The 27,302-nt window shown below is 40.6% G+C and overlaps 1 protein-coding gene across 1 annotated transcript in view; it reads left to right on the top strand.

The window, feature by feature from the left end:
- Positions 1-27,302, top strand: part of AK9 (adenylate kinase 9) — a 57,516-nt gene that overhangs the window by 400 nt on the left and 29,814 nt on the right. Inside the window, exons 2-19 of the mRNA XM_033145385.1 lie at positions 91-215; positions 2,198-2,261; positions 6,552-6,604; positions 7,048-7,144; positions 8,791-8,903; positions 11,567-11,758; positions 13,280-13,405; positions 14,441-14,515; positions 16,828-16,926; positions 17,730-17,869; positions 17,946-18,126; positions 18,983-19,127; positions 19,880-20,113; positions 20,977-21,051; positions 22,360-22,517; positions 24,227-24,419; positions 25,467-25,581; positions 26,353-26,408. Coding sequence (XP_033001276.1) covers positions 96-215; positions 2,198-2,261; positions 6,552-6,604; positions 7,048-7,144; positions 8,791-8,903; positions 11,567-11,758; positions 13,280-13,405; positions 14,441-14,515; positions 16,828-16,926; positions 17,730-17,869; positions 17,946-18,126; positions 18,983-19,127; positions 19,880-20,113; positions 20,977-21,051; positions 22,360-22,517; positions 24,227-24,419; positions 25,467-25,581; positions 26,353-26,408 — 2,236 coding nt within the window. The 5' untranslated portion in view covers positions 91-95. The remainder of the gene's footprint in view (positions 1-90; positions 216-2,197; positions 2,262-6,551; positions 6,605-7,047; positions 7,145-8,790; positions 8,904-11,566; positions 11,759-13,279; positions 13,406-14,440; positions 14,516-16,827; positions 16,927-17,729; positions 17,870-17,945; positions 18,127-18,982; positions 19,128-19,879; positions 20,114-20,976; positions 21,052-22,359; positions 22,518-24,226; positions 24,420-25,466; positions 25,582-26,352; positions 26,409-27,302) is intronic.

The raw sequence follows: 27,302 nt of genomic DNA, 5'->3' as shown, positions 1-27,302 counted from the left end.
CCAAAGGGTGTTGTGATGTAGGTCAGTAAATCGGTTTATCTTGTAAGTAATAGTGAAATTGATAATGAACACATTTTTCTCCTAATGTAGGCTTAATGATGACATCTCAACAGGAGGAACAACCTTATCCCTTTGTAGATATTTATGATGAAGACGAAGCTGACAGAGTCTTTCTTACATCTAAGCCCACCTGTTTCGCCATCCTTGGGAAACCTGTAAGAATTTGCAGTTTGATTAAACAGGCATTTTGAACAATATAACTTGATGCACAATCCTATACATGTTTATTCTGAAGTAAACCCTACTGTGTCCAATGGGAGTGTACCTATAGGAAGTATATACAGTACACTTACCTGGAATTAAGCCCCATTGAACTTAGTGGGATGAATGGAGTGCATCAAAGCCTTTTCCTCCATATTGCTCCATATTGTAAGCCTTAATTGACTTAAGTTATAATAACATTAAGATCTGCCTAGTCTAGACACACATTTTCCATAGCAAGTGCAGGCTCTTCAGCTCAGGAGTCTTGAAAGAGATCACAGTAGAAATGCCAGCTCAATCTTCTCTGTACAAGTTTGGTGAAAAAGAAACCTACCAATGGTTTTTACAGGTAGGTAGCCGTATTGGTCTGCCATAGTCGAAATAAAATAAAATAAAATTCCTTCCAGTAGCACCTTAGAGACCAACTAACTTTGTTATTGGAATGAGCTTTCATGTGCATGCACACTTCTTCAGATACATTTATGAGAAATCAGGTTAGCAAAAACAGAACTCCACATCGCCATCTGGTGTCATAGTATTAGAATGCATAAAGAACGCATATAAAATGCTTTTTCTTTGGCAATGTAGCTGAGTTCTAGATTTCTCTCAAAAGTCTCTTCGCTGTGTTCAGGGTGTGATTTGTCAAAACAGATCTAGAAGGTAAAGCAGCAGTTATACATTTGATGCGCTTGCTTCTATATGATAGGCACAATCCAGGAAAAGTTAAGGAACCCACTGTGCTTATTAAAAATCGGAACCACCATGTTTTTTAGCCCCTGCAGTCCTGAGACTGGCTTCTTGTTACAGGTGCTCTTCAATGGGCACTCATGTAACAAATACTGATTTCCTGACTGGTAGTTTGCTGCTCCCCCATTCTTTTGGTGGGCTGTCCCCCTTCAAATCTTGTCTAAATTTAAATCTTGTTAAAATATACAAGCTGTTCATTATTTCTACAGCTATAAATGTAAACAATTATATTGTGTCTGGTTTTGTTTTGGTTTTTTAAAAATTAAAAACCTGTACTTTGCTTATAACTTGAAAAACTGTTCCTGAGAGAGGATGGATTATGATGGCACAAGTCCCTAGCCAATCAGTGTATTCAGAGTTTCTACTTCAAATTATTTCCCTGAGCTCAATCCTCAACAGAAGATTGTATGTGTGACAACAACATGCTGACCACACTTTCCAGAATGGAGTAGCTCTTGCTTTTATGCATAAAACTATCCCTTAGGCACACATTTAAGCAGCAAGGTACAAGAACTAGCTGGGTTTACAGTCGTACCTCTTGTTATGAATTCGTTATGTTATGAATCCGTTACGGACACGCCGAACCCGGAAATAATGGAACACGTTACTTCCGGGTTCAGCGGTTCATGCATGCGCAGAAGCGTCAAATGATGTCATGCACAGAAGTGCCAAATCGCATTGCGCACATCACGCTCCAGAACAGATCCCGTTCGTAACCAGAGGTACCACTGTAAATACTTAAATATTTTACATCACTACCAGTTTTCATATAGTAGGAGAAAAATACTATAGTTAACTTTCTACCCCACCCAAGCCCAGCATGGAACCTTCTTTGTAAATATGTTTATCACATAGCAGGTAGAATCTAATCACTTCAGTTACTTTTGTTTTCCATGGCTAGCAAGTTTAAAATGTCAAATATGTTTTTGCTGTGAAAGTTAGCAAAGAACAGAAGGTACAGTTTTAAGTTTAGTATAAAAATGGAAGCTATGGGATATATTCTATCAGATACAGGGATGACAAATATGATTTCTGGCCTGCACATTTCAAATCCATAAATACAGGTCTATAATAAAAATTAGCCTTTTAGTCTTTGTATTTCCATTATATTATGCTACATTTGAAGCACTGCAGGGATTAATTCTAGTTTTAAACAATCTTTCTTATGATTATTTATCTTCTTTTTCAGAGTGTTGGGAAGAAAACATTAGCTAAAAAATTAGCCCAGATCTGGAAATGCACACTCATAGATGGTAAATATAAGCAACATTATGTTAGACAATATGTCACTTATTGAATTTTTTTTAATGATTTTTTGAAATTACATGTGTCAGTCAGATTAATGAAGCAATATGCATCTTTCCCATTGTTTTCAGATGTTAAGAACTTTAATAGTAAAATGAAAATAGTAATAATAGTAAAATAATTTTTTTAAATGCTGCCTTCATGCCCTGCTTGCCAGCTTTTATAAGAGTGTTGGAAATAAAATGTGTTAAATGGGTATTTAGTCTGGTTCAGCAAAGTTCATTTATTCTTATGGTCTTGTTTGTTCAGAGTTGTAGGAGTGTCCTTCATTTATAATGTACACTTTTTAACCTCCCTTTTACATTTTGGTCACTGGCAAATTTTACTTCAATTATATAGAATCCAAATAAGGGATATTTAGACTGGTTCAGAATTTTTTTTAGATACTGTATTAAGTTTCAGGATCATAGTTGAAAAGGTGAACCTGATATTGGTCTGGAAATGCTAGAAGAAAACTTTGAAATACCGAAAAAGATAATACATACAAGATAAACCTTCTTTACATTTTTTTTAGGAGGCTTAGATAGGAAGCAATATCCTTTCAGCCTCACCTAAAGTGCAGGTCACAATCTAGAGCTGCATGTTGTAACCCCAACTTCTGCCCCCCACTCCTGTTCAGCACGTCGCCCTCCATCTAGTCGCACATCTTTCCCCTCTTGCTAGGTGAAACAAGGACAATCTCATTTTACCTTCAGCGGGCAAAAAAAGATTGGTGGCTGAATTGAATCAGGAGGCATGGCTACCACAGTAACATCTTTTACTGCTGTGAAGTGATTTAAAGGGGACACAGGTTCTCTCTGAGGTTCAAACTGAAAACCTCATTGCCACTTCAGCTACCTGTTCTTTTTCTTCTTTCAATTTTAAGTTCTTCCGCAAGTTCGTTCTGCCCCTCAGAAACAAACCATAGTTCCCCAGGTGATCTGATTTCCTTGGGAGCTGTTACTTTGCTTAAATTTGCAAGAATGAACAGAGTGTTACACAGCAGGGCAGTGATTGAATTCTCACTTGCTTGCTCGGGACTGATCTGGCATCAGCAGGATTCTGAGTAGAAGGCTGAGAAGGCAACAGAGGTTTACCTGTTTGTTTCAGAAATAACTGCTTCCCTGAAATTCTACCCTTCGTTAAAAATTAGAGTGATTTCCAAAGAATCAAATATATTTGCAAGACTAAAATCTCTCAACTTTTAAACCACACTATAAGTTTTCATTAAATCTGCAAGTAACTTATTTTAACTTAGTTCTTTGTAATTAACTGTTTGTTTACAAATCTTGGTATTCTTGGATTTCATTACTTAGAAAAACATGGGAGCCCTCTGGTGGATAAAACCACATTCCATGATGCAGGAGATCTATAATCAGAATATTTCACCTTTTAAAAACTAATTGGCAGCTTGCATAGCTACTTTGAAGATCAGAGAAGTGGCACAGGAGGGTAGGAAAAAGTGTTTTCCCCTTTCTTCTGCTACTGTTCCTTGATATAAATGCTGTTTTCTGAAGCCAACATTGGCAGAGGGTACCTTTTAACTTTGAAAATCCTTAATAAGGCAATACTTTTATTAGGCCAATGAAAACATCACAAAACTCTTAATCAGATTGGGGATTAAGTGGCTATGTTTAGATTGTAGTAAATCCACAGCATGAAGATAAATTAGTTATTGTCTTTCTATTTATGCAGCTGTGGATTCATGCAATCTCATTTGCTTTTTCTTTCTTCTTTTAAAAATAATAATAATTGGTATCTGCATTTTAAAAATTGATTCAGCCAATGGCTTAATCTTTTTAAAAAAACACATACCAAAATTCTCTAAACTATGACAAAAAATGCAAATCAAAATTAGGGGTGGGGAGAAATCCTAAACCTTACAAAGGTTGAAGATTTAGACAACAGCTCAATATACCTACATTGTTCCCCTCTCCAAAGTTCTTCTGTACAGGTTTTTTTAATCATCACACAGCACATAAACAAACTATGGGATCCATCAAGTTGCTTTAGAAGGAGATAAGATAGATTCATGAAGGATAAGGCTATCAATGGCTATATGTCTAGAATCAAAGCCATTATGCCTCTCAATATCAGGTGCTGAGAAACAACATAATGAAAAGGCTGTTTACTTCATGTCCTGTTTGTGGGATTCTTATTCACAATTGGTTGGTTGCTATGGCAGATCCATAAGGGCTTTTATATAGTCCTTCATTCTGTTTCCTAAAGACCTATGTTCTCACAAGAGAGAAAAGAAGGGGCTAGCAAAGCCTACAGACACCAAAGAAAAGGCCCTCTATTGAGGCACAGATAACTGTTTAAGCATATACCTGTGTTCCCATGTTGACATCATCTCTGTATTGTGAAATGCACATCCAGCAAAGGGACTGTATTTACATCCCATGGTGGAGGGGTAATTAAAGAAGTGGGGTGTATCATGATCTGTATGATCATTCTACATTGTAACACCTGTCGTATAAGAATAATCCCAGAGGATGAGGTGTCAGACCTTGTTGTTATAAATCGAGGCATGAAGCAGGGCTGTGTACTTGCACCCTCTCTTTTTAACCTTTTCTTAAATGACCTTGCCCCGTTATTAAAACTGGTGGGTGCCCACAGCCCAAAACTCAATGCATCAAAAATTCCCATCCTCCTATATGCAGATGACATGATTCTGCTCTCATGGACAAGAATTGACTTAAAGTGTTTGCTAAATGCCTGTATTGACTATTTGTCCAGAATGAAAATGAGCATGAACTTCGATAAAAGCAAAAAAAAATGGTTTTCGGGATCTCTCATAAGAGCTATAGTTGGGTTTTTGGTGGGAAACACATCCAGCAATTAGCCGAATTCAACTATCTGGGAATCACTTTCCATCACAGGCTCCAGTGGTCTTCGCACTATGCAGCGGCGGTAAATGCCAGCAAGCTGTCTATGCAGGCCATAACATGCTTCTTTGTAACAAGAGGTAACCAACACATCCCTTCTGCCCTCAAGGTTTTTAATGCTAAAGTCAGAGCTCAACTGCTCTATGGAATTCGAATCTGGATGTTAAGGTTTACCCAGTCAGTGGAGCGAGTGCAGGCAGCCTTTCTATTTAAGACTTTCGCTGTCCCATCCTGTGTACCTTACGCAGCCTTGTGTCTAGAGGGAGGCCAACATAAGCTAGAGACAGCTGCCTGGATGAGTTTTCTTTTATTCTGGCTAAACATTTGCTTTTCAGCAGATAAAGAAACTTTACTTAGCGAAGTTCTGTCAGATTCCTTCCCTTCCCCAGGGTTACAATTGTTTTGCACGAACATACGGCAACTTGGGCTTTCAGGGGATCTCCTAGATGTCATGGCTTTCCCAGTCGCCAAAGCCGTGTTAAAAACTAGGTTATGGGACATAGAGCATCAGGAACTAATTTTAGCTGCGGGGAAAAACATGTTCCCCTCTTTATTTTCGACTCTCTTGGGTGCAGGAATCTAATCCCAATTATCTACAATTTCTGTTTAACCCACAAGAAAGAAGGGCTTTTTCGCTGGCTAGGTTCAATTCTAATCCCTCTAACCTCCTCTGGGGTAGGTTCGCGGGGACAGCAGAAGGAGATAGGATCTGTCCATGTGATGCCCACCTGGTGGAAACTTTAGCTCACATGGTCCTCAAATGCAAAATGTATGATGATCTCCGCCAACAATACCTAGACCAACTATGTATCCCAAAATGGAAACCGGCGATAGAGGTTATACGCTTCCTATTACAGGGGAGAGACCAGGAGCTCGCCAACAGTAGCTAAATTCCTCTATTTGATCTTTTGCCACCAAAGTACATTACAGGACCCCACCCTTGTTGGAGACCCACAGAGGTGAAATAGATTACATACATACATACATTCTTTTATTTTTGTCAGTCAGAAAAAATACATTTGTACAGAATTAAAAACATCTGAAGGAACTTTGAAGAGAAAAAAGGAAAAACAATGGAATGGAGCTAAACAGATAGCCCCATATCGGTGGTGAAATAGATTGCTGCCCTCCTCTTCCCTTTGGCAAGTGACTGTACTGATGATATGGCGACAAGATCATACTGGCCTTTTTATTTTGAATGTTTGTAAGTGATGCCAATAAAGGTTTTGATACTGATACCGATTCTACATTGATGCTGTTTAATTACTATTTTAAGTAATCTTAACTCTATTGTGTTGAATGTGCATATGCATCCAGAAGTCAACTCTAATAAATTGTAATCTGTTTCTCTATGATGTATCATTTTTTTAGCTTCAGAGCTTATTGATGAGAACATAACAGCAGAAACAGAATATGGAATCAAGGTAGAGCCCTTACCTTGTACTTTTTAAAATGATTTATTGGGCATATTTTGTTTTTAAGGCTATGTTAGTGAAGGTCCATTTCATCTCAGTGTTGTCTCAGTTAAAAAGAAGAGGTGGAAGATGTGGTGAAAGATGCCCTGAGTGGCACAGTGGATCAGTGGGTCTAGCTGTTAACCAGAGGTTGGTGGTTTGAACCCACCCAGGGATGGCTGTGGGCAGGATTCCTGCATTGCAGGGGTGGGACTAGATGACCCTCAGGGTCCCTTCCAACTCTACAGTTCTTTGATTCTATGATTCTGGAGATTTTGTGGGGCTAGTTTCAGAGTAAAAAAAAGCAGGGCCAGATGAATGGTTATTAGGTAGCTGCCTATTTTCATGTGTGTTAATTATGTATTTCACTTTATGTATGCAGAATATGATGTTTTGTTTTGCTTTTTCTTTAGTGTAATGAACTGCTCTATCAAGGGCAAGCTATACCTGAAGACTTGATTATAAAGATGCTAATGAAGAAGATTGAATCTCCAGAGGTTTTTCACTTTGGTACTTGTTTACTCCTCCAAATACTTCTTTAAAGGCAGAATTGTGTATGATGGGGGGGTCAATGTTATTTACTTGCTAGCCCTGAACATAAGGTAACAAGGGGATGCATTTGCACATTATGCTTTACTAGCAACAGTGCAGCCTATCACCTATAATAAAGTGCAAGTGTCTCTGCATCCAGTCCCTGTGTCCGTGGGATTGCGCTACTGCGCATGTGCCCCACGGACAGCCGTTGGGACTTGGAGCGCAGAGACTTCGGGCGGCCGGGCGAAACTGTTGAAGCAGCGGGTGTGCGCAGGCACGCGGCGGGTGCGCGCTCGCGTGGACATACTTCTAAGCGGCAGCGGCCGTTACAAGTGGCGGCGGGCGAGTGATGTCAAGCGAGAGCTGCTCGGTTGTTAGGAAAAAAAAAACGAGATAAGCGAGAGCCACTCAGTCAGCTCTGCGCATGTCCCCGACGTTGCTAGGGCAACAGTTTGACCACATATGTTCTAGTGCCCGTTAATTTAACGGGGTTAATGTACTAGTGAACATAGAAATATTATAAATCATCCCGTAATTTTTATTTCTTATTAAATGGCAGCATAGAAATCCATTGTCTAACTATTTGAAATAAAACAATATGGGCTTCTTCTCTTGGATTCCATCTCTTGGAAACCCTATAAATTGCAGTACTTTGTCTCTCTGCATGAGAGTAATCTTTGGTAATATCATAATCTTTGATAATATGGAGCCCTGTGCAAGGCCAAAATTTAGTGCCCCCAAATGGACCTTCTCAATTTTGCACCCCCATTGCTCAGCGCCCAGTGTGGGAGAAGCGCCCATACCCCCTGTTCTGAACTGCAGGCCCAAAGGAAGGCTTGTTGGAGTGGTTGGGTGCAGGGATACCAAAGAATGATGCCAAATAGACCAGAATGGCCAGTTCTAGTCCTTTATTAAGAAGGTGTAGCAAAGCAGCCTGCCAGGTCTCCTAGCCTTTACAGACACAAGACAGACACTGCAGCAAGGAGATGACTTGTCCACGCCCGAGCAAACATGCATACATTTTTTTATACACAAAGCAGCGTACGTCATTTCAGCTAACTAGATGAGGATATATGTGACAAATACCCAAACTTTACAGATAGCTCCCCTTTCTGGGCTCAGAGCCCAGCCCCCAAGCCCACAGATAATGATAACATCAGAGCAAGCCAATTAGCTTATATCAAAGCAGGTGAATATATAATTTATTTGATATATATATATCTCAGAGCTCATTGCTACAACAACTACCAATTAATTGTGGGGTTATCTTGACAACCAATATGGTGTTAGCAAAGCTAGCGGAACAGACCGTCCTAAATCTAGTGCTGGAGAAAGGTACACTACCTCCTTCATATCACACAGTGTGCTCATAATCAGCCCCAGCACAGCCCCCCCTTTTTTGGGCCAATTTAGTGTCACCTAAACAAAGATAACTGCATGATTGAACATTGTTGTTCTCACACAAGATTTTTCTAGGAGCCCCCCATCCTCATCAAACAACATCAGTTACACACTTATTATTCTGTAATAGTGGTTGTAAAATTTGTATATTTTTTACTTTAAAACAACAACCCATTAAATAGTGGGTTTTTTCTGAGTGGGGTTGTGTTTTTTTCCCATAGGTTATGTTCTCTGTGATTTTCCTTCTCTCTCTGAAGAACACATGAGTATACCAGAACAAATTGACGTAATTAGAAATGCAAAATTAAAACCAGATTTCCTGATTAACATTAAGGTAATGTCAGTTTTAATTATTTCTTAGTCCATCTACTACTTACTCTGCAAATGTGATTATACCCGTGGAGCGAAATATTTCAGACAATTCAACTAATTTTTAGTCACAGTGGACCCATTGAAATGAGTGAGCATCAGGACTTTTTTTAGCCAGAACTCACAGGAATTGAGTTCTGGTTCCTCTTTGGTGAGTTCTGGCACCCCTTTGGTGCATTCTGGCAGCTCTGTAGCATTGCAGCATGGTAGCACATGGGTTGGAACTGTGTGACAGAGGCTGTGGTTGGTGCGGCTCAACTTGGGTTGTGTGCTCCCCCACCCCCCCCAAAAAAAGTTAAACAACTTTAGGTGGGTGCTCCCCCTAAAAAAGTTCCAGCACCTCTTTTTCTAGAAAAAAGCCCTGGTGAACATGACTAAGTTAGGTCCAGTTATTTCAGTGGACCTGCTTTGCGTAAAAATTAGCTTAATACCAGGTTTCTAGTTGTTTCATTCAAAGGTTCTGGTTTCTCCCAAAGTTAATGTTTTCTCTGGTGCCCATGGCACTTTCTCAACATTTCAAACACGTCAAAAAGGTTGGTGGTTAGTCAATCCCCCAGCAACAGCTATGCTGACATTCACTTTAGTTTAGGGCAGAGGGGCTGGATTAACATTTTTTCAGTATAGTTTAGCTATCTTGCTGATTAAAGTGATCCACTGCCTGGTGACATTGAACCAAACAGTACTGAATTGGAGTAGACCCTGTATAGGACTAGTGATGTGCATGTATACAAAATCATCCCTTTTTACTGCTATCTGGAAACAGCTTCTGATTTCCCTTTTATTATTCTGAAGATGTTCATACACTTTAATTTTACAAAACAAAATTAAAAATTAAAAAAAATCCTTCCAGTAGCACCTTAGAGACCAACTAAGTTTGTTCTTGGTATGAGCTTTCGTGTGCATGCACACTTCTTCAGATACACTGAAACAGAAGTCACCAGACCTTTATATATAGTGAGAGAGTATTACTCAGAAGGGTGGTGGGAATGGGTGATTGGCTGATAGGTGTGGAAAACCTGTTGATGACTGTTAACGACTGCAATTGGTCTTACAGGAAAAAGCAAGGGGTGAGATGGCTAAAGATAGCTTTGTCATGTATAATGAGATAAGAATCCAATGTCTTTGTTCAGACAGGTGTCTCCATGGTTTTAAGTTTGGTAATTAGTTGCAATTCAGCAACTTCTCTTTCCAGTCTATTTCTGAAATTCTTACTACAAAGGAATTTCAGAAATATCTTACTACAAAGGAATTTTACTACAAAGGAATCTTACTACAAAGGAATTTCACCCATTCCCACCACCCTTCTGAGTAATACCCCTCCCCACTCTCTCACTATATATAAGTGTGGCGCTGTGGGTTGAACCACAAAGCCTAGGGCTTGCTGATCAGAAGGTTGGTGGTTTGAATTCCCACAACAGGGTAAGCTCCCGTTGCTTGGTCCCTGCTCCTGCCCACCTAGCGGTTCGAAAGCATGTCAAAGTGCAAGTAGATAAATAGGTACCGCTCCGGCGGGAAGGTAAACGGCGTTTCCACGCGCTGCTCTGGTTCGCCAGAAGCGGCTTTGTCATGCTGGCCACATTACCCGGAAGCTGTCTGCGAACAAACGCTGGCTCCCTCAGCCATTAATGCAAGATGAGCACCGCAACCCCAGATTCGTCTGCAACTAGACCTAATGGTCAGGGGTCCCTTTACCTTTACCTTTAAGGTGCTACTGGAATGACTTTTTTATTTTTTATTTTGTTTTAACTATGGCAGACCAACACGGCTACCTACCTGTAACTTTAATTTTACACTTTAATTTTAGGTGCAAGGCTGTGCACAACCTTAAAAAAATGTACAAGCTGTGAAGCTCTTTTTTAGCTTTACTAGGATGGAAGAGGACCAATCAAATACAATTTCCATGACAGATATTAAAGTTCTTGTTTCAGGATTGAGACCTGAAGGAGGTTAGGTGCAATAACGCCAATCAAAGCTTTCAACAAAATTTAAAGAAATTGTCATTGCGTTGTCCTTTCACATTTTTCTGCAGCACTTGCTGTTTGGGGGATATAATGATACAGCTTTTAGTATTATTATTGTACTGCAGTCTCCCCCATATGAGAGCAGCCAATTTATGAGTATTCTCAAAACTCCAAGTCTTCATCTTTCCTTCAAAGAGGTTTTACTGAGTTCTAGTATTTGGGGTTGGGACTCTGCACAGTATCATCATTGAGAGTTTTATGATGAGAAAACTCACACTGGGAAAACTGTGCAGATTTCCTTCCCTCCTCCCTCAATTCCTGCTCCTGTAAAGAGTTTACATTCTTGGCTGACCACTTGGTTGTCACCCAGAAAAGGTTCTGTCGGTTCCTGCTGTGCCTCTCATGCTGAGGCAATACTACACTTAATTTTTTATGTCCTTTCCATTTAACTAGATGCTGCTGCTGTCTTAACCAAGTTCTGTCCCTCCTTATAGCATGGCAAGGAGAGCACATCCCAGACAGGTGTTAGGCTCTGCAGAGCCAAAATACAGTTGTGGGTTGCCTCGGACAGAGCTCATATTGAGATCAGACTCACTGTGGTATTATGTTTAATAACAATATTATTATGTAAACAACATCCCATCCCCCCTATTTTTAACTACTGTAGTGTCCTGACTATGATTTGTGCCAAAGAATCAGTGGTCTAAGGCAACACCCAGAAACAGGGCAAATATATCAAAGGGAAGAGTGGGATCCTGATATTATTGAAAAGCGTAAGAAAAAGAAGAAAGAGCCACGCAAATCTGCAGAAGAAGAAGAGGAAGAAGAGGAAGAGGAAGAAGAAGAGGAGACAAATGAGGTAACTTAACCAGCTTATCTAAACAGGTAAGGTTAAGAATACTGCAAGTAAAGGAAGATTTGGGAATTGTTCAGAAACAATGTTGAATACATTTTACTCAATTCTATTTGTAATTGAATACAAAATTGCTTCCTAGATAGAATTCAAATAAAATACAACATTCTTTTCTAGTACAGTTATCTTACACATATATCAAATATCCTCTTATGTGAATTGAAAATAATTTATGCCCTTAACAACAATACACACAATATAATAGACACTTCTCTGTGCTCAGTAAATTAGTAAACTTACCTGAATGTCTATCCTGTCTTGATCTTAAAGGCTTGAAGCAGGTAGCTATAAAAAATGTATTTAGAAAGGGGAGGAAAGACATCATATTAATGAATTGTTTGCTTACCTCTGCATGCCAAACATCAGTTCTAATAAAAAATATGTTACACTGTTTATTAGGCCAGGCTTTGGCAATCTTCTATGAAAAAATGAATCCTGTAATTGTAGAGTATTATTGTACACTTTAATAGCCATGGCTTTTAACAAAGATACCTGGGAACTGCAGTTCATACTTGGAATTGTAGCTTTCTGACAAACTATACTGTAGTTTGTTTGAGGAATGAAGGAAAACTATGATGAAAGAATGGTAAATGAGTTCCAGAATTTGGTATACAAGAATGAAGGATTGACTAGAGGATCATATTGAGGTATACAGAATGATGAAGAAACACCAAACCTTTGATCATTGGAGACACTATTTAAATTCCAGTCTGATTTATCTGCATTCATAAGAAACATTCCTCATTTGGAATGTTGTAACCACTACAAACTATAGTGACCCATTGAAATCAACAGACTTAAGTTGGTCAACATCTTTTTATTTCAGTGGGTCTACTCTTAGCATTACTTCAGGAACAGTGAATTGTTTTCAGCCAAAGGCATGCATTCTCCTCTGGGCAACTGGTGGGGTGGAGTGTGAGACATGCCAGTGGTGGGTGTGGTCAGGGGCAAAAGTGGGTGAAGCAACAAATGTGAATGTTACCTTTACATGGTAGGCTAGATTCTACACACACTTGCACAATGCTCTCTGCCCTCCATCCAGGCAAGCTAGAAATAGCATCAGAGTTTAGGGACGCATTCCAACCAGGTAAAAACACCCAAGGAGGTTGTAAAGCAGGGCCAGTGAGGATTGTGGTCTGGGGAGAGTCCAGAGGGCTAGGTAGAGAGGCATTTGGTCCCTGGAGCTGATGTTCCCATCCCTGACTTAATTGGATTCAGTCCCCTATCTTCAATCCATGAAGGCCACAGTCTAGTGACTCCAAGACATACCCAGGCTTTGTGTACACAATAGAGGGTGCTCACACAGAGCTCTCTCATAGAATTGAAAGCCACTTTGTGCCACTGTTTAGATTTTTCATTCTGTATTTTTTCATTCTCAAATACTTGAGTAGGAACTAGAAGCAAGCTTGGTATATTCTATTTTTAATTATAATGAAGCAAAGTATGTTTTTTTTGTTGTACTCTTAGGCAATAGCTGATCAAATCATGCTGACAGAAATTTTGCCACATTTAGTGCACAGACCAGAAGATCTTTTAGAAAACATACAAGAGAGAGTTGCAATCTATAAGGACATTATGCTACGTCCTTTAGAGGTAAGAACAAGATGAGATCTGTGCTACAACTTCTATAAGTAAGTTGTTTTTAAGTACCTGATTGTCATTCCTTCAAAAGTTGTTTGATATTGCTAATCACCACATGTGCCCTGTGAAAACTGTACTTGTAAATTATACTGATGATAACCATTCATGTTGTAGTTACTCATCACAGCTGTAAGAGCACAGAACTGGGTGGCTGAACTGGGCCCATGCATCAGGAAGTAGAACTCTAAAACATAAATTGTAGGGTAATACATTCTTTTCCTACCTAGCTTTTTTGTTTACAGGAGGATGGGTGGTATCTCTGTATTGGAAGTATGGGCATTTGCTATGCATGTTGGAAAACTGTTTGTCATGCCACTAAGACTGGTATAGCTCTGTTGGTAGAGCATGAGACTCTTAATCTCAAAGTGATGGGTTTGAACCCCATGTTTGGCAAAAGGATTCCTGCATTGCAGGAGGTTGGACTAGATGACCCTTGTGGTCCCTTTGAACTCAACAATTCTATGATTCTATGATATCTACATTTGGTGATAAAGAGTATCAGTTGCTTATTTTATGATCTGCTGCATTGACTAGTAGTGTAGTTTTGAGTTAAGATTAAGATCCAGCCTTGTGTGATCAAGGTGTGTTCCCAGTATTGGCAAAGTGGATAGGATAGTTAGCAAAGCTATTCTGCCAGCACTACATCTCTTCTCTATCTCTTGCTACATGCCACAACATAGTTATGAGTGCAATTGTACTCGTGAGTCTTTTGTATGAAAGCAGTTCCATCTATGTGCACAATAATCCCTAATATAATACCATGAATATAATACCCTGAAATAGTACAGCTACTATTTTGGACATTTACTATTCATAAAGCACTGTACAGAAGTGAATGTCAAAAAATAGTTTTACAAACTGTTCTCAAATAAGTAATTGAAATTAGATTGGAAGGGAACAGAATTGGATAGCAATGTAGTCTTTTCAATCAGCTGTATGCATAAAGCGTTTTTTTCTGGTTGTTTTTTTTTTTTTATACACTTTTAGACATTAATGGCTGAGCAGGATTCCCAGTACCTGTTTGAACTAGATGGAAATAAACCTGCCGAAGAACTCATTGCAGTATGTACATAGCAATTGTTATATATTCCTCTCAAAAGAAGTATGATTAATTATTATCAGAGCCTATTTGGCAGCTTAATTTTGTTTGTTTGTTTGTTTAAACTGATACCTGCTTTCTCTTTTTTAGTATGTCTAATGAAATTTATCAGAGTAATGGGACAGTTGTATAATGCGCTTATGGCCTCATCTACAAGCTCATTGAGCCCATATAGTTAAGGACAGTCATTAGTTCAATAACTAGTCACATCCAAAAATATTGGTTCAATAGTTTTCTACATCAGGATGATCATCAGTCTCTTCCCACATACAGAGATAAATATACTGTGACACAAAAACCACTGTAGCAATTATTTTTGCCAGGAGCTCAAGAATATTTCTATGCTTACTAGCCTCAATTCCAGCTATCATTAAATATTTCACCAGTGCCTTGTGCTCTTTTTACAAGAAGCAGACTCATTTAGTATGCTTGGAATATGATACCCAGAAAGGTTTTTGTTATATCTGCAGGGACATGGATTTTATTAGATTGAACTCTTAATAAATATGCAATACAGAGACATGCTCTCATCCAGAATCTCATGAATGTTGTGGTGTCTGTACATACCTTTCTCACACATGAACCTTCCTGCACGGTTAAATGGAGAATGCTGTTCTCCTTCAGTGGTACAGGTTTATCTGCTGAGGCTTGGTCTCCTTCGGTGGAAGGAGCTGTCCCCAATTGCATGGCAATGTCCCTCCCTCCTGAATGAATAATGACACCTGAGACATTGTATCGAATTAATGGGCGTAAAGGCCACAACTTTATTGGTTACGGATGTTGAGCGGTATTGGCTTAGGCATTGGATCCTAACCACTATATCTGACCCCAACCTGGGTGTTGGAGGTCTGTGAAGGGTTAACCACCAAGGGCAGCCCCACTGATGCTTATCAAGTAGAACTGCCCCTGTGATCACCGTTGGGGCATGCCTTAGGCCAGTGTTTTTCAACCACTGTTCCGCGGCACACTAGTGTGCCGCGAGATGTTGCCTGGTGTGCCGTGGGAAAAATTGAAAAATTACTTTATATATAGTCAATATAGGCACAGAGTTAATTTTTTTTAACATTTTCTAATGGTGGTGTGCCTCGTGATTTTTTTCATGAAACAAGTGTGCCTTTGCCCAAAAAAGGTTGAAAAACACTGCCTTAGGCCCTAACCTCCCTAGGCTTCGGACAGGGCCACGCCCCAGGAAATCTTTAACGGAATACCCTTCCAATGAGGGGCAGGTGATGGCGCTACCTCCCCTTTTTACCTCTATTGATGTTATCCAATGCCTAACTGCCAAACCAAAAGTTGTGACGAATTGCTACGAGGTAGGCGAAAAAACCTGATTTGGGTAGCCCAAATGGGAAAAAGTCCTACCAGGCCCCCCAGCCAACTGGGGCGACCAACCGAAGTCCATAGCAAGGTCAATAGCTAACCTAAAGGGTGGGCGGGCGGGAGAACCGATGCAGCTGGGGTCAGTGAAGGAGAGGGGGAAGGATTTCCGCCGTCTCCCAATTAAAGGGCTGCTGGCTCCTCCCCTCAGCCGAACGGATTGGTCGGCCTTCAGGGAGAGGCGGCGGGGAATCCGGCCAATCGCGCAGGGGCTGTGCAACAGCCCCTGCACGCGTGCTCAGATCGTGACGCCCGCAACGCCGCCACCTGCCAATGGGCGGAAGTGGCTTTCCAGTACTACTTTCTTCAGGACAGCAGGACTTTTACAGAGCTTCAGTTTGTGAACTCTTTATCTGAAGGAAACAGTTGAAACCCTCACATTTGTAGATATTATCCTTTCAAAAATGGAAAGCCTTTCCTCTGTAGGACTCTGCATTGCAGCTGGTATCTTTTATTGATGGAGATAAAATAATGCAATCCTGTGTTGCAGCAGAGGCTTCAGCTGTGCCCAAGCAGACACAAAACTATTGCTAATGGTAGCAGGAAAGCCTGAAATAGGGAATTTCTGGGGCAGGATCCTGTAGGTCTTCTGCAGGGCCTAATCCTCAAGCTCCTCAGCTTTACCAGCCTGGAGTTGCTACAGTGAAAAAGCAGGAAGAAACTTGTGCCCTAGTCAGCAGAAGCCTACAGGACATTGGAAGTGTCAGTGAATCCATTCCTCTCTGATCCCATTTAGAATTTTTCTTTCCATTGTTTAAAAAGATTGTTGATTACTTTTGAGGGGTACTCAAGTAAATTGCCAAATGCCTGTTGATTTTATATTTCGACAAGTACATATGTGATATCCATTAAATGTATAAAGGACCATTTATGCAAAAAAGTTTTTGTTGTTGTTTAGACAGTAATATCTCGTCTTCAGTCCATGGGCCTACGAAATGGAGCTCTTATAACCAAACTTCAGAGTGGTGAGGAAGAAATGTTGGATGGACTGGATAACGTAAGCTTGATTTTTGCATGTGTTATAGTTAGTTGTCTGCAGCAATAGCAATAGCACATTATAATGTAAAGGTGGCAATGACATTTAATTCTGATATAGATTTAAGAAATCTTTTATTTTTTATTTAGCAGAAACATAAGACAAAACTGGAAGCATATATTCCATGAGGCTCCCAAACAGCTGATCCTGATTCATCAGCTCAACACTGTTTGTTGTGTCCAACATTTTAATCCCCCCATTTGTTTGTCACCTTTCCAAAACAAATAATTGTTAACATGGTTAGATTGTCATATTTTGAGGCCCTTGTGGTTGTGCAGTAGCCTGTAGAACCTCATCGTATGGAGGCCAGGAAGAGAGCCTTTTCTGTTGTGGCCCCCACTCTTTAACCTCCCCATAGAAATAAGGCAAAGATGATTTAATTTCTACTTGTTTATGAAGGCCTACCTATACTTGCCAGCTATTGATGCCAGTCATTTGTCATACCTTTTTCAGTTAAATTTTATACTAACAAGTAACACTGCTAGATTTATTTTATTTTTCTTGCATTTTTGATACAACTACCTTGAGATGTTTTCATAATAGAGCAGTATATATAAATATTTACAATAAATAAATTACAATTTCCCCCCTCCATGTCCCTTAACTCCTATGGCCCTTGTTATGATTGTGCAGTGCCCTACATAGGCAAAGCTACATATCAGTAGTATGTAAATGTAGTGCAGTAATTTTTGGAAATATGTGAGGATATTTGATCACTTTGTAAAATAATTGTAGCACTTTAATTGTTTTGTTTTGGCACACAGGATGAACTGTTCCGGGTGCTTGCAGCCTACAAACTTGTAGCACCTAGATACAGATGGCGTCGCAGCAGATGGGGACGAGCATGTCCTGTGGCTTTAAAAAATGGGGAAATTATCATGGGATCACCAGACTATGCCCTTGGGTAGGCCAAAATCCAGTGTGCCTTAATGTGAGTGAAGTCCTAAGCCTGTCATTCTATGATTTTCTTTTCTTTTTAGCTTCTTAGGTAAGATGTATACACTTTCAAGTGAAGAAGCCCTGAAGGAGTTTATGCTGAATCCACGTCCCTATCTTCTACCACCTATGCCTCTTCCACCTTGTAAAGTAGTAGTATTTGGTCCTCCATTATCTGGGCGTACAACCTTGTGTGGCTTGATTGCAGACTATTATCAGGGAAAGGTAGGTATAAATTAATACTTGTGTATAAATGACAATAATTTAGTCTATAGATTATTTTATTTAAATTACATTAAGACTCCCAGTCATGTGATGGTTTTGCTGACAAGGAACCAAAGATAGGATCCTAAATAAACAAAAGTCAAGGTACGAGACCAGGTCTCATGCCGGTAGATAAACTGGTAGCTATGCAGATTCAGGCAGGGCTTGCAGCTCAACCTACACAATAAGCAATGAGTTGCTCAAATCGAGGAGTCAGACCAGACACAGCAATTATGAAAGGCCAGGTGGGTCCTTATTGGTTTTATCAGTCACCTCATCCCGCTGGGCTGAAAGCTGCAGTTCACCATCTCAGTGTTTCCAGAGGTGGCACCATAGAGTTTCAGCAATCAGGCAATCAGTTCCCTCTGCCTGCACACTGCCCAGTGGTGCAAAGAGTAAGTGGGCTGGGCTGTCCTAAGTGCCCAATTTGAGATTCCAAGGACCTTGCAGAAAAAATGGGGTGGGTGGGTGGGTTTCCCAATGAGATGTTTAGTAAAAAAAAGAGTTTGCCATAAAGGTGAGGGGATATATATCAGATTTAAAGGTACAGGGACAGATAGGTCAATAGCAAAAACAAGGATCCTTGAAAAATACTTTTCAATGAAAATAAATGACATCAAAAGAAGGTTAACTTCTATTTTATGAGGTTTCAACTTTCGTTACCAGACTTGGCAATAGGTGCATCAATTGGTGCAAGTGACATAAGGAGGCAGGGCTCTTCAAGTTACCACTTTCTATGTTTTGAGAAAAATTGTGCAGGCATAATTTTCTCCCTCCCACAATCCCCTGATACTTTACTTTCAATGGCTTTATTTAGGTTATTGATATGGAGAGTCTTCTTACAGCACAATTTGAAGAGGCAAGATTACAACTCATTGAGCAGACACGTTATGAAGCAATTCAGGCAGGCATTCAGAAAGTGAAAGAAAAAATGGAAAATGAACGACTGTACCAGGAGCAAGGTGAAGTTGTTTTATGTAAAATTTGAGGTGTTTAGTTATTTGTGTTATATTGGAAGGCCTTCCCATTGGAAGGCAATCATGATGTTACTATAGCAGGGATAGGCAACTTGGTGCTCTCTAGATGTTCCAGACTAAAACATCAGCCTCAATCAGCGTGCTATTGGTCAGGGATTATGGCAGTTATAGTGCAGAACATCTGGAGGACACTAGGTTGTTTATCCTAGTATTACACAAATAGTATGGTTAGCAATTTCAGATATTTAAATCATATTGTAATCCAAGTAGTATCAAACTCCAAAGCATTTGCAGTGCAGTCATCTTCATGCTTACTCAGAAAAAAACTATATTCAGTTGAGTTTATTCTTGTGTAAGTGTGCCATGCTATCCCACCACTTATGGTGGAGAAGGCAAAAAGGAAGTGCTGCAGGGGTAGTTGGAGGGAGGCTGCTGGATTCAAAACCCTTCCATTCCCCAATATGGCCCCAGAATAGCAGGGGGAAGTATGCAATTCTTGGAGCTGGTAAGAACAATCTTTTTTTAAGAAAGGGGGGGGGTGCTAAAGAGAGAGGAATGCACAAGCACCACCTGAGGCCAGAAGAACTCAGCAAGGCTTTGAAGCTGGTGATTCCTCTCCCCCCCCTTTGGATTGGTGCCATGCTGCCCTGTAAAAATGTATGCTGTACCCTTTTATAATAGAAAATGTAGTTGTCTTTTCTTGACAGATCTTGTCCATATTTAATTTTCTCTTACAGCGGCATTGATAGCCCAAGACTTAAGTGACAAAGAACCAGATGAATATGAAGAGGGTATTACCACTGGTGAAATAAGTTCAGTGCAGCATAGTGTTACAACATCTGCTAGCCAAAAAGGTATTACAGTAACTTGGTTTGTGAGAACAGGTCAGAATCTGAAACTATGGCTGTGTACACACATTAATCCATTTGCAGTGGCGTACCGAGGGGGGGCGATGGGGCGGAGTGCCTCGGGTGCCAGCCTGGGGTGAGGGTGACACTCGGCGCCACCACCACCCCACTCCCAAGCCACCGCCCAGCACCCCTTCTGTGCAGTGGCAGCAATTTTTAAGGCTGCAGCATGCGAGCAGCAGCACAGACGCCTGTCTGTGCTGCTGCTCACACGCTGCAGCCTTAAAAGTTGCCGCCACCGCACAGAAGGGGTGCCGGCCGCTCGCGCCCGGCATCTTGGGTGGAGTGCGCATGTGCGGACATGTGCAGTCCACCCAAGATGCCGGGCACGAGCAGCCGGCACCCCTTCCGTGCGGGCATGGCGGCGGCAACTTTTAAAGTTGCTGCCGTGATGCCTGCACGGAAGGGGTGCCGGCTGTTGCGCCCAGCATCTTGGGTGGACTGCGCATGCGTCGTGACGTCAGGGCGTGTGCGCGCGCACTAGGGAGCAGCACCCCGCCCCCGGGGGATGCCCCCATGTTTGCTGCTCTGAGGGTGGACGTCACTGTCCATTTGTATCACAAAAATATACTGTAGTGGTGCGTGTGTTTTTTAATCCAGAACCATTCATGCTCAGTCTCAACATACTGCTTTAAATCTAGATGGATTCTAGATCCTGCCACAAAGGTGGATGTGCTTACTTAATATGCATTTGAAATCCCTCCCCTTGGTTAGGTTATCTATACCTTTTCCTCCCTGGACATGCCCACCTGTCTGCTCTCACAAGCATCCATTTGATGGTGTTCTGATTTTAACATTAGTGGATGCAGCTGATGGCAGGGTCCTTACATAGTAAGAGAGAAGATAATGGGAACAAATAAAACGATTGTCCAAAACACTGAATACATATATGTGTGCATGTGTTTTTTCTTTCTTTGTATGCCTAGAAAGTACTACCATAAAAGAAGAAGATGAAAGTGAAATGGAAGAGAAGTCTCCATCCCAGGCTGCAGAAGAAATTGGTATTGTTGATCATTTTTTTGTATTGTTTAGTCGTTTAGTCATGTCCAACTCTTTGTGATCCCATGGACCAGAGCACGCCAGGCACTCCTGTCTTCCGCTGCCTCCCGCAGTTTGGTCAGACTCATGTTGGTAGCTTTGAGAACACTGTTCAACCATCTAGTAGCAATAGTTAGCTATTCAAAATGGAAGTGTTAATCAGAGCATTTTTTTTATTAGTGATGACAGGTTTATTTATATATTTTATGTAGAGCATAAGCAACCTCTCAAAGCAGTTTATGATACAGGCGACTCTCACCTTACACCAGGGCTGCATCTTGCGATAGTGCATAAAGCCAAAGTTGGGTATAGTCAAATCACATTGGGTTCAATGGTGAGTGTAATTGTCAAAGTCTTTTTTCCCCAGACACCTGCCCACTTTCCACCCCATTTTTATTTTTATTTGCCAAGTGTGTAAAGCTAGTTAAATATGCGTAACTTGTGAGTTACCTGTGCACTATTAAATTTTAAAATGGAATAAAAATATTCATTTGAGGTGGGGTGGGAAAATGCTTTTTCTGGATTTTACACAGCTAAAACGAACTAAAATCCTGGGTAAATAAAAAAGTTACACCTGCCAAAGTTAATGGAGTCTGTTGACATTGGGGAGCATTTTCAAAGGGTGGGACATCGCAAATGAGAAGGAAGACCTACTCGGGACCTACCTGCCCCACTGCAGATTACCAATCCAGAAAACGGCATTGAATGAGGATCATAATATTTGGGCAGGTTCATGCAGGAGTAGGCAGTCTGTGAGATATCTCCGTTCCTTGCGTTGGGCTCAGAAATGGACCAGAGGACTGTTGCCTGTGCACTTGCCCAAGTTAGTTGTTTCACTAATGTGTTTTACCACTGAGATGAGTGTGTGGTGAGCATATGTCACCATCAGAAGCATTTTCCAAAGAAATGGGTGTCCATTGAGGTAGCCTGGGCAATTCTTATTATAATTTATCAATGATAATTTGATATGTCTGCCTTTGTTTAAGGTACTTAATTGGCCCAGCATTTAGCTCTTCTGCCTGCATTTTTCTCCTCTACACACTCACTGTGTAGCTAGAAATGCGTAGAGGAAGGGCCATTCTAATGACATTCTATAAAGACAGAAGTAGAGATCCCTGCCTCAGCCTTTTCCACGTGTGGGAGCATCACCTGAGCAGAAATTTCCACAGGGAACGCAGTCACAGGCAGGTATAAAGTGTCAAACCAATGTTTCTGGAAAAATGAATCTAATGTTTACCTGCATGTTCCCATTTACATTTTTCTAATATCAGTGACAGAAGAAACCTCAGTGCCCCAGTCTTCGGAGGTAACATCTGAGCATCCAGAGGTGCAAGAGATAGTACAGAAAGCCATTGAAGCTGTAATGTTATCTCCAATACTGCTACCACCAGAAGCATATGCTGATGCATTAGAAGTAGCAATTACTGAGGTAAAAGTACCAGTATCAAAGGAAATGTACTGTTATTTCAAAAAAAAATGTTACTCATAATGTGCATTTTCATGAATTTTATTTTCAAATTCTCTATTTTGAATATAGGTTTGGAATATATTCACTTAAGAATATAGGGTGGTTTAAAGCCAACAGCTGGTGTTTTGTGTACAGGGGCAGCTGGCATGGTAGGAGGGAGCTGCCCTCCCAGCAGCAGCATCACTGCTGATTACCAAAGTGGAGCAGGGTGGAGGCAAAGTTGGGATTATGCAGGCACATCAGTGGAGCCAGTCTGGTGCTGCTACTGGTGCCCCCCTCCCAGCCCCAAACTCCACTCCACCCTGCCCCACACCAGCACTGTTTAGGTAATCAGCGGCAATGCTGTTATTGTTGGGAGGGCGGTTCCATGGCATCATCCCACCACACTAGTTGCTTGTATACTGTTGAGTATGAATGCTTTCCCATCAGTCATTTGAGCACCACCATTCTGGTGCACCTTTGTGTCTAATATCACAACTTCCCCGCCTTTTGCAGGAAACAGAGGCTGCACACAGTATTTAATACATGGTGAGTCTTTTAAAAGAGGCCCCATGGAACATGTGTACTCTGTATCCATGGGGTCTCTTTTAAAGGACTCGCCCTGTATAACATATTACCATCCAGCAAAATACTTCCTCATGACCAATATCTCCTACATAATGTTAAACTTCCCAAGACAACCTTTCCATATTAATTAAAAGTTTCCTGCTTGTGAGTCCTGCCCATTTTATTGCTTCCTGATCCTCATGGCTAGGAGATGTGTGATGAGTTGCCTCTTAATTGCCCCTGGAAAGTCTCCTCTTAGACTGCTCACTGTGCACACTTACCTGAGTGAAAGCCTCATTGAACACAGTGGGACTTACGTCTGGGTAAACATGCATAGGACTGCACTGTTTCCATTGTCAGTTTCTAGCGTGGCCAAAGTCTTTAATTATTGGCAAATAACATTATAAAAATGGCAGAGGAGTTGGAATGAGAGGAAATCAGTTTTGAAAGCCCTCCCCCAATGTTTCTTAATTATTGGGGTAATTAAGAAAGGTTATTCAAACAATGAATAATTAAGAGTTTACCATTTACTGCCCTAACTATGATTGATGGGAAGCGATACAAAATGTGGAACCTGCAAACAGGAAACATTTAATTGAAGGGACATGGATCTTTTAAAAAGCCCCACTAGTGTGTTTTAACTAGACAGACTGGCTCTGTAGTTGGGTTTTATTGCAAGATTTGTTGTTACCAAAATTGAACAAATTTGAGGAATACAGAAAACACTTGGCTGTAACAATTTGTCAACTATACCATCTGGATTCTCTGTGAAAGTGAGTGAACAAAGAATGACAATTTTAAGGAGGAAAGGGGCCAGTGTGGAAGCAACCACTAACTGGCACAAATTTACAACTCCCTCTCTTCCTTCTAATACATTTATGTATCATATATGAGCTCGTTTTGATATGCTTGATCAGAATTCAATTACTTAAGACAGTATTCACATGCTGTCCCATTTTATCCTTACAACACACCTGTTGGGTAGATTAGACTGGGAAATACTGACAGGCTCAAGGCTACACAGTGAGAACGTCATAAATGATGAAGATTTGAACCCAGGTCTCTCCAGCCATAGTCCGACAATCTAACTACTACACTACAATTCACTAATAGCTCCATAAATGTTATTTGTTGTTATTAATGGCAGTGTTTTATTACAGCTTTCTAAATCAAATAAGTACAGATATGCTGGAGCTGCAGAAAAAGGAGGATGGGTCTTGGATAATTTCCCTCCATTTGCAGAACACTGGGCAGCTTTGGTAGAAAAAGAACTTCTACCCGATACTGTGATTTGCTTGAAGAATGCTGAACAAAATGGTTGGTGCATGTTTAAAATTTAATGTCTAACATTAAAGCTATTTTTGAAACAATCCTCCAGGGTGGGAAGTATATGACCATGTGAAACTACCTTATACCGGGCCAGATCATAGTTTCATCTAGCCCAAAGGTGGGGAAACTTTTTCAGCCAAATGGACTTATTAGTAACCTTCTAAAGACTGCATGGCAGTGTTGGGTGGAGACAGGTGCAAATGCAGACAGAGCAATGGATCTGACTCTTACCATTGTTGAGTAGGCTATATTCCAGCCAGGTAAAAGTTGGAAGTGCCTACACACACTCCACACTTCCTCGCAGGCAAGAAAGAGGCATTATAAAAGTTTAAGGAGACATTCCAGTCAGGCAAAATTGCTCAAGGAGATCTTTGGAAAGGGGTGAGATTTCCAGGGCCAATTGAAAAGGCAGCTGCTGGAAGCAGCAGATGGGAAGAGCACTGTTGCATTATGTCCTGCTTGCGGGCTTCCACAGGCACCTGGCTTTCCACCAGAAAGAAGAGGATGCTGGACTAGATGCACCCTTCACCTCATCCAGCAGGCTCTGCTTTTGTTTATGTAGATTCCCCAGCCCTGATCTAGCCAAACAATGTATGCTCTGGCAGGAAGCAGTTCCCCAAGGTCTCTAGCAGAGGTATTTCTCGGTTCTGCTTGACAAGTTCCTTTTAACTAGAGTTTCCAGGAACTGAACCAGGGTTCTGAACAATTACTATTTTTTAATCATGGAGCTATCACAAGTAGCTTGGGGAAAAACTGCCTGCAAGCATCAATTAAGGTCTGATTTAGAAAAAAAGCTTATCTTTATTATTCCTTCCATTTTCTTGCCAGCTAAACTTCTTAACTTTTTGAAAAGGAGTTAATTGCCTACGGAGCATCAAAAGTAATCCACTAAAGAGAGAGAAGTTAATTCAGAAACAGACCTGTCCTAAACTGTACAATGATATTTCCATGATATATGAAATTTCTCTTTAATTTTTGAAACTATATGTAAATTCTAAGTCTTGTTTCATAGCATCTTTTTCTATTACATTGCAGGAAAGATATTGCTCACTAGAATGTACCAAGCAAATAAAGAAGAAGTTGATGCTAAAATTATAAAAAGGCTAATAGAGGAATCTTTAAAGAAGAAACAAGAGGAAGAAGAAACAAAGTAAAATATTTGAAAAATTAAACACCATTTGCCCTCTACATGGAGCTGCATTTGGGGTTGTTTGAAAAGTTGCAAGTAGGCTGTTAAGCAGGACAGCCTACCAATAACATATTACACCGTCTCTGAAGAAGCAGTGTATCGCTGCTGGATTGCTACTGAGATAAATTCAAGATGCTTGTTCTAACATTCAAATCCCTACACTGCTTAGGACTTATTTACTTGATCGAACCCCTGTACCCCAATATGCCTGCCCAGATGTTACAATTTAGCAAGGATTTCCTCTTTATCATTGCCACATTTGTCAATCACACACTGTGCAGCAATGTATAAGAGAGTGTTCTTGATGCAGGCACCCCTGCTGTGGAATGTCTTCCTTCTACAGGCTTGGGGCCAGCCCTGATGAATTTTTGGCTCTAGTTAAAATCACAGTTATTTGCCAAAGCCTTTGTGGAGATAAATGTGTATGCCCTCACTCGACTATAATTTCATTTTGTTACCTTGTGGGTATATTAATTTAGTTTGTTATGTATTAGTCCTGCTCCGGCCTCTTATCTGAGTAGCTGTGTTTTTGGTTTTTAACTTTGGAGTTTGTAATTGCTTTCAGTGTAAGTTGCTTTGGTGCAGTCTGTGAGAAAAGCAACTAGGAAATACTGTTAATAAAACATTAGGATTTATTCGTTTGTACCCTGTTCCAGAAATATATTTAATGAAGAATGAGCTAGCATTTTTAACCAGTTTCTCATAAATATCTGTACAATTTACTAATTGCAGAAAAGAACTGCAGGAAATGCTGAAACTGCAAGCTGAAGAATTTGCCGAAGAGAGAGGTAAAAAAATAGCGCAATAGCAATATTTGGAATTGTTTCTGTGTGGAAGCTGATCCTGTGAATTTGAGCTCAACCACTGGACCCAATTGAGAAGGCTGGTCATTAGTTAGTCAAACAACTAATTTCAAACAGCAGATGCTCTAGTGCAGTGGCAGCAACAGAAGCCTCCCTCTCCCCAGCGCCCCCCACATTCTTTTGAGCCCCCAGATATTCACTTCCCTGTGTATGCTCACTATTTGACTTACTCTATATCCTAGGCCAGCCCTGGTGCTAGTTTTGACCCACAAAACCCTGTATGACTTAGGACCTTAGCTCCCAATATACCGTAATACCTCCTGCCATATGCATAAGCACTGCAAAAAGCAGTGCTTGATGATGCTGCTTCCTCTGAATGAGCATACCTGCACAAGAGTGAGCATCTTCACTCTTGCCCTTTTTGTGGTGCTTGTGCATAAGAAATTGAAATCTCAACTTGTTATAAAGCACATGCCAAGATAGCCTTCATTTTGGACATAGTTCTGTGCAAAATGCAGAATATATGAATGATTTTTCAGTCACCTAATGTTTGTTTTTATTTCTAAAGTTTAAATGCTTCCCTTTGATAGTCACTTGGCATTGCTGAATATTTAAAAAAAATACTTAAGAATCTGTTGTTGTTTAGTCGTTTAGTTGTGTCCGACTCTTCGTGACCCCATGGACCAGAGCAGGCCAGGCACTCCTGTCTTTCACTTCTTCCCGCAATTTGGTCAAACTCATGTTAGTAGCTTCGAGAACACTGTCCAACCATCACATCCTCTGTCGTCCCCTTCTCCTTGTGCCCTCAATCTTTCACAACACCATGGTCTTTTCCAGGGCATCTTCTCTTCTCACGAGGTGGCCAAAGTATTGGAGCCT

This window comes from Lacerta agilis, chromosome 3 (assembly GCF_009819535.1).
Source record: "Lacerta agilis isolate rLacAgi1 chromosome 3, rLacAgi1.pri, whole genome shotgun sequence".
Lineage (NCBI taxonomy): Eukaryota > Metazoa > Chordata > Lepidosauria > Squamata > Lacertidae > Lacerta > Lacerta agilis.
The sequence above is the reverse complement of the archived record's forward strand: the minus strand, read 5'-3'. Positions and strand labels throughout refer to the sequence as shown.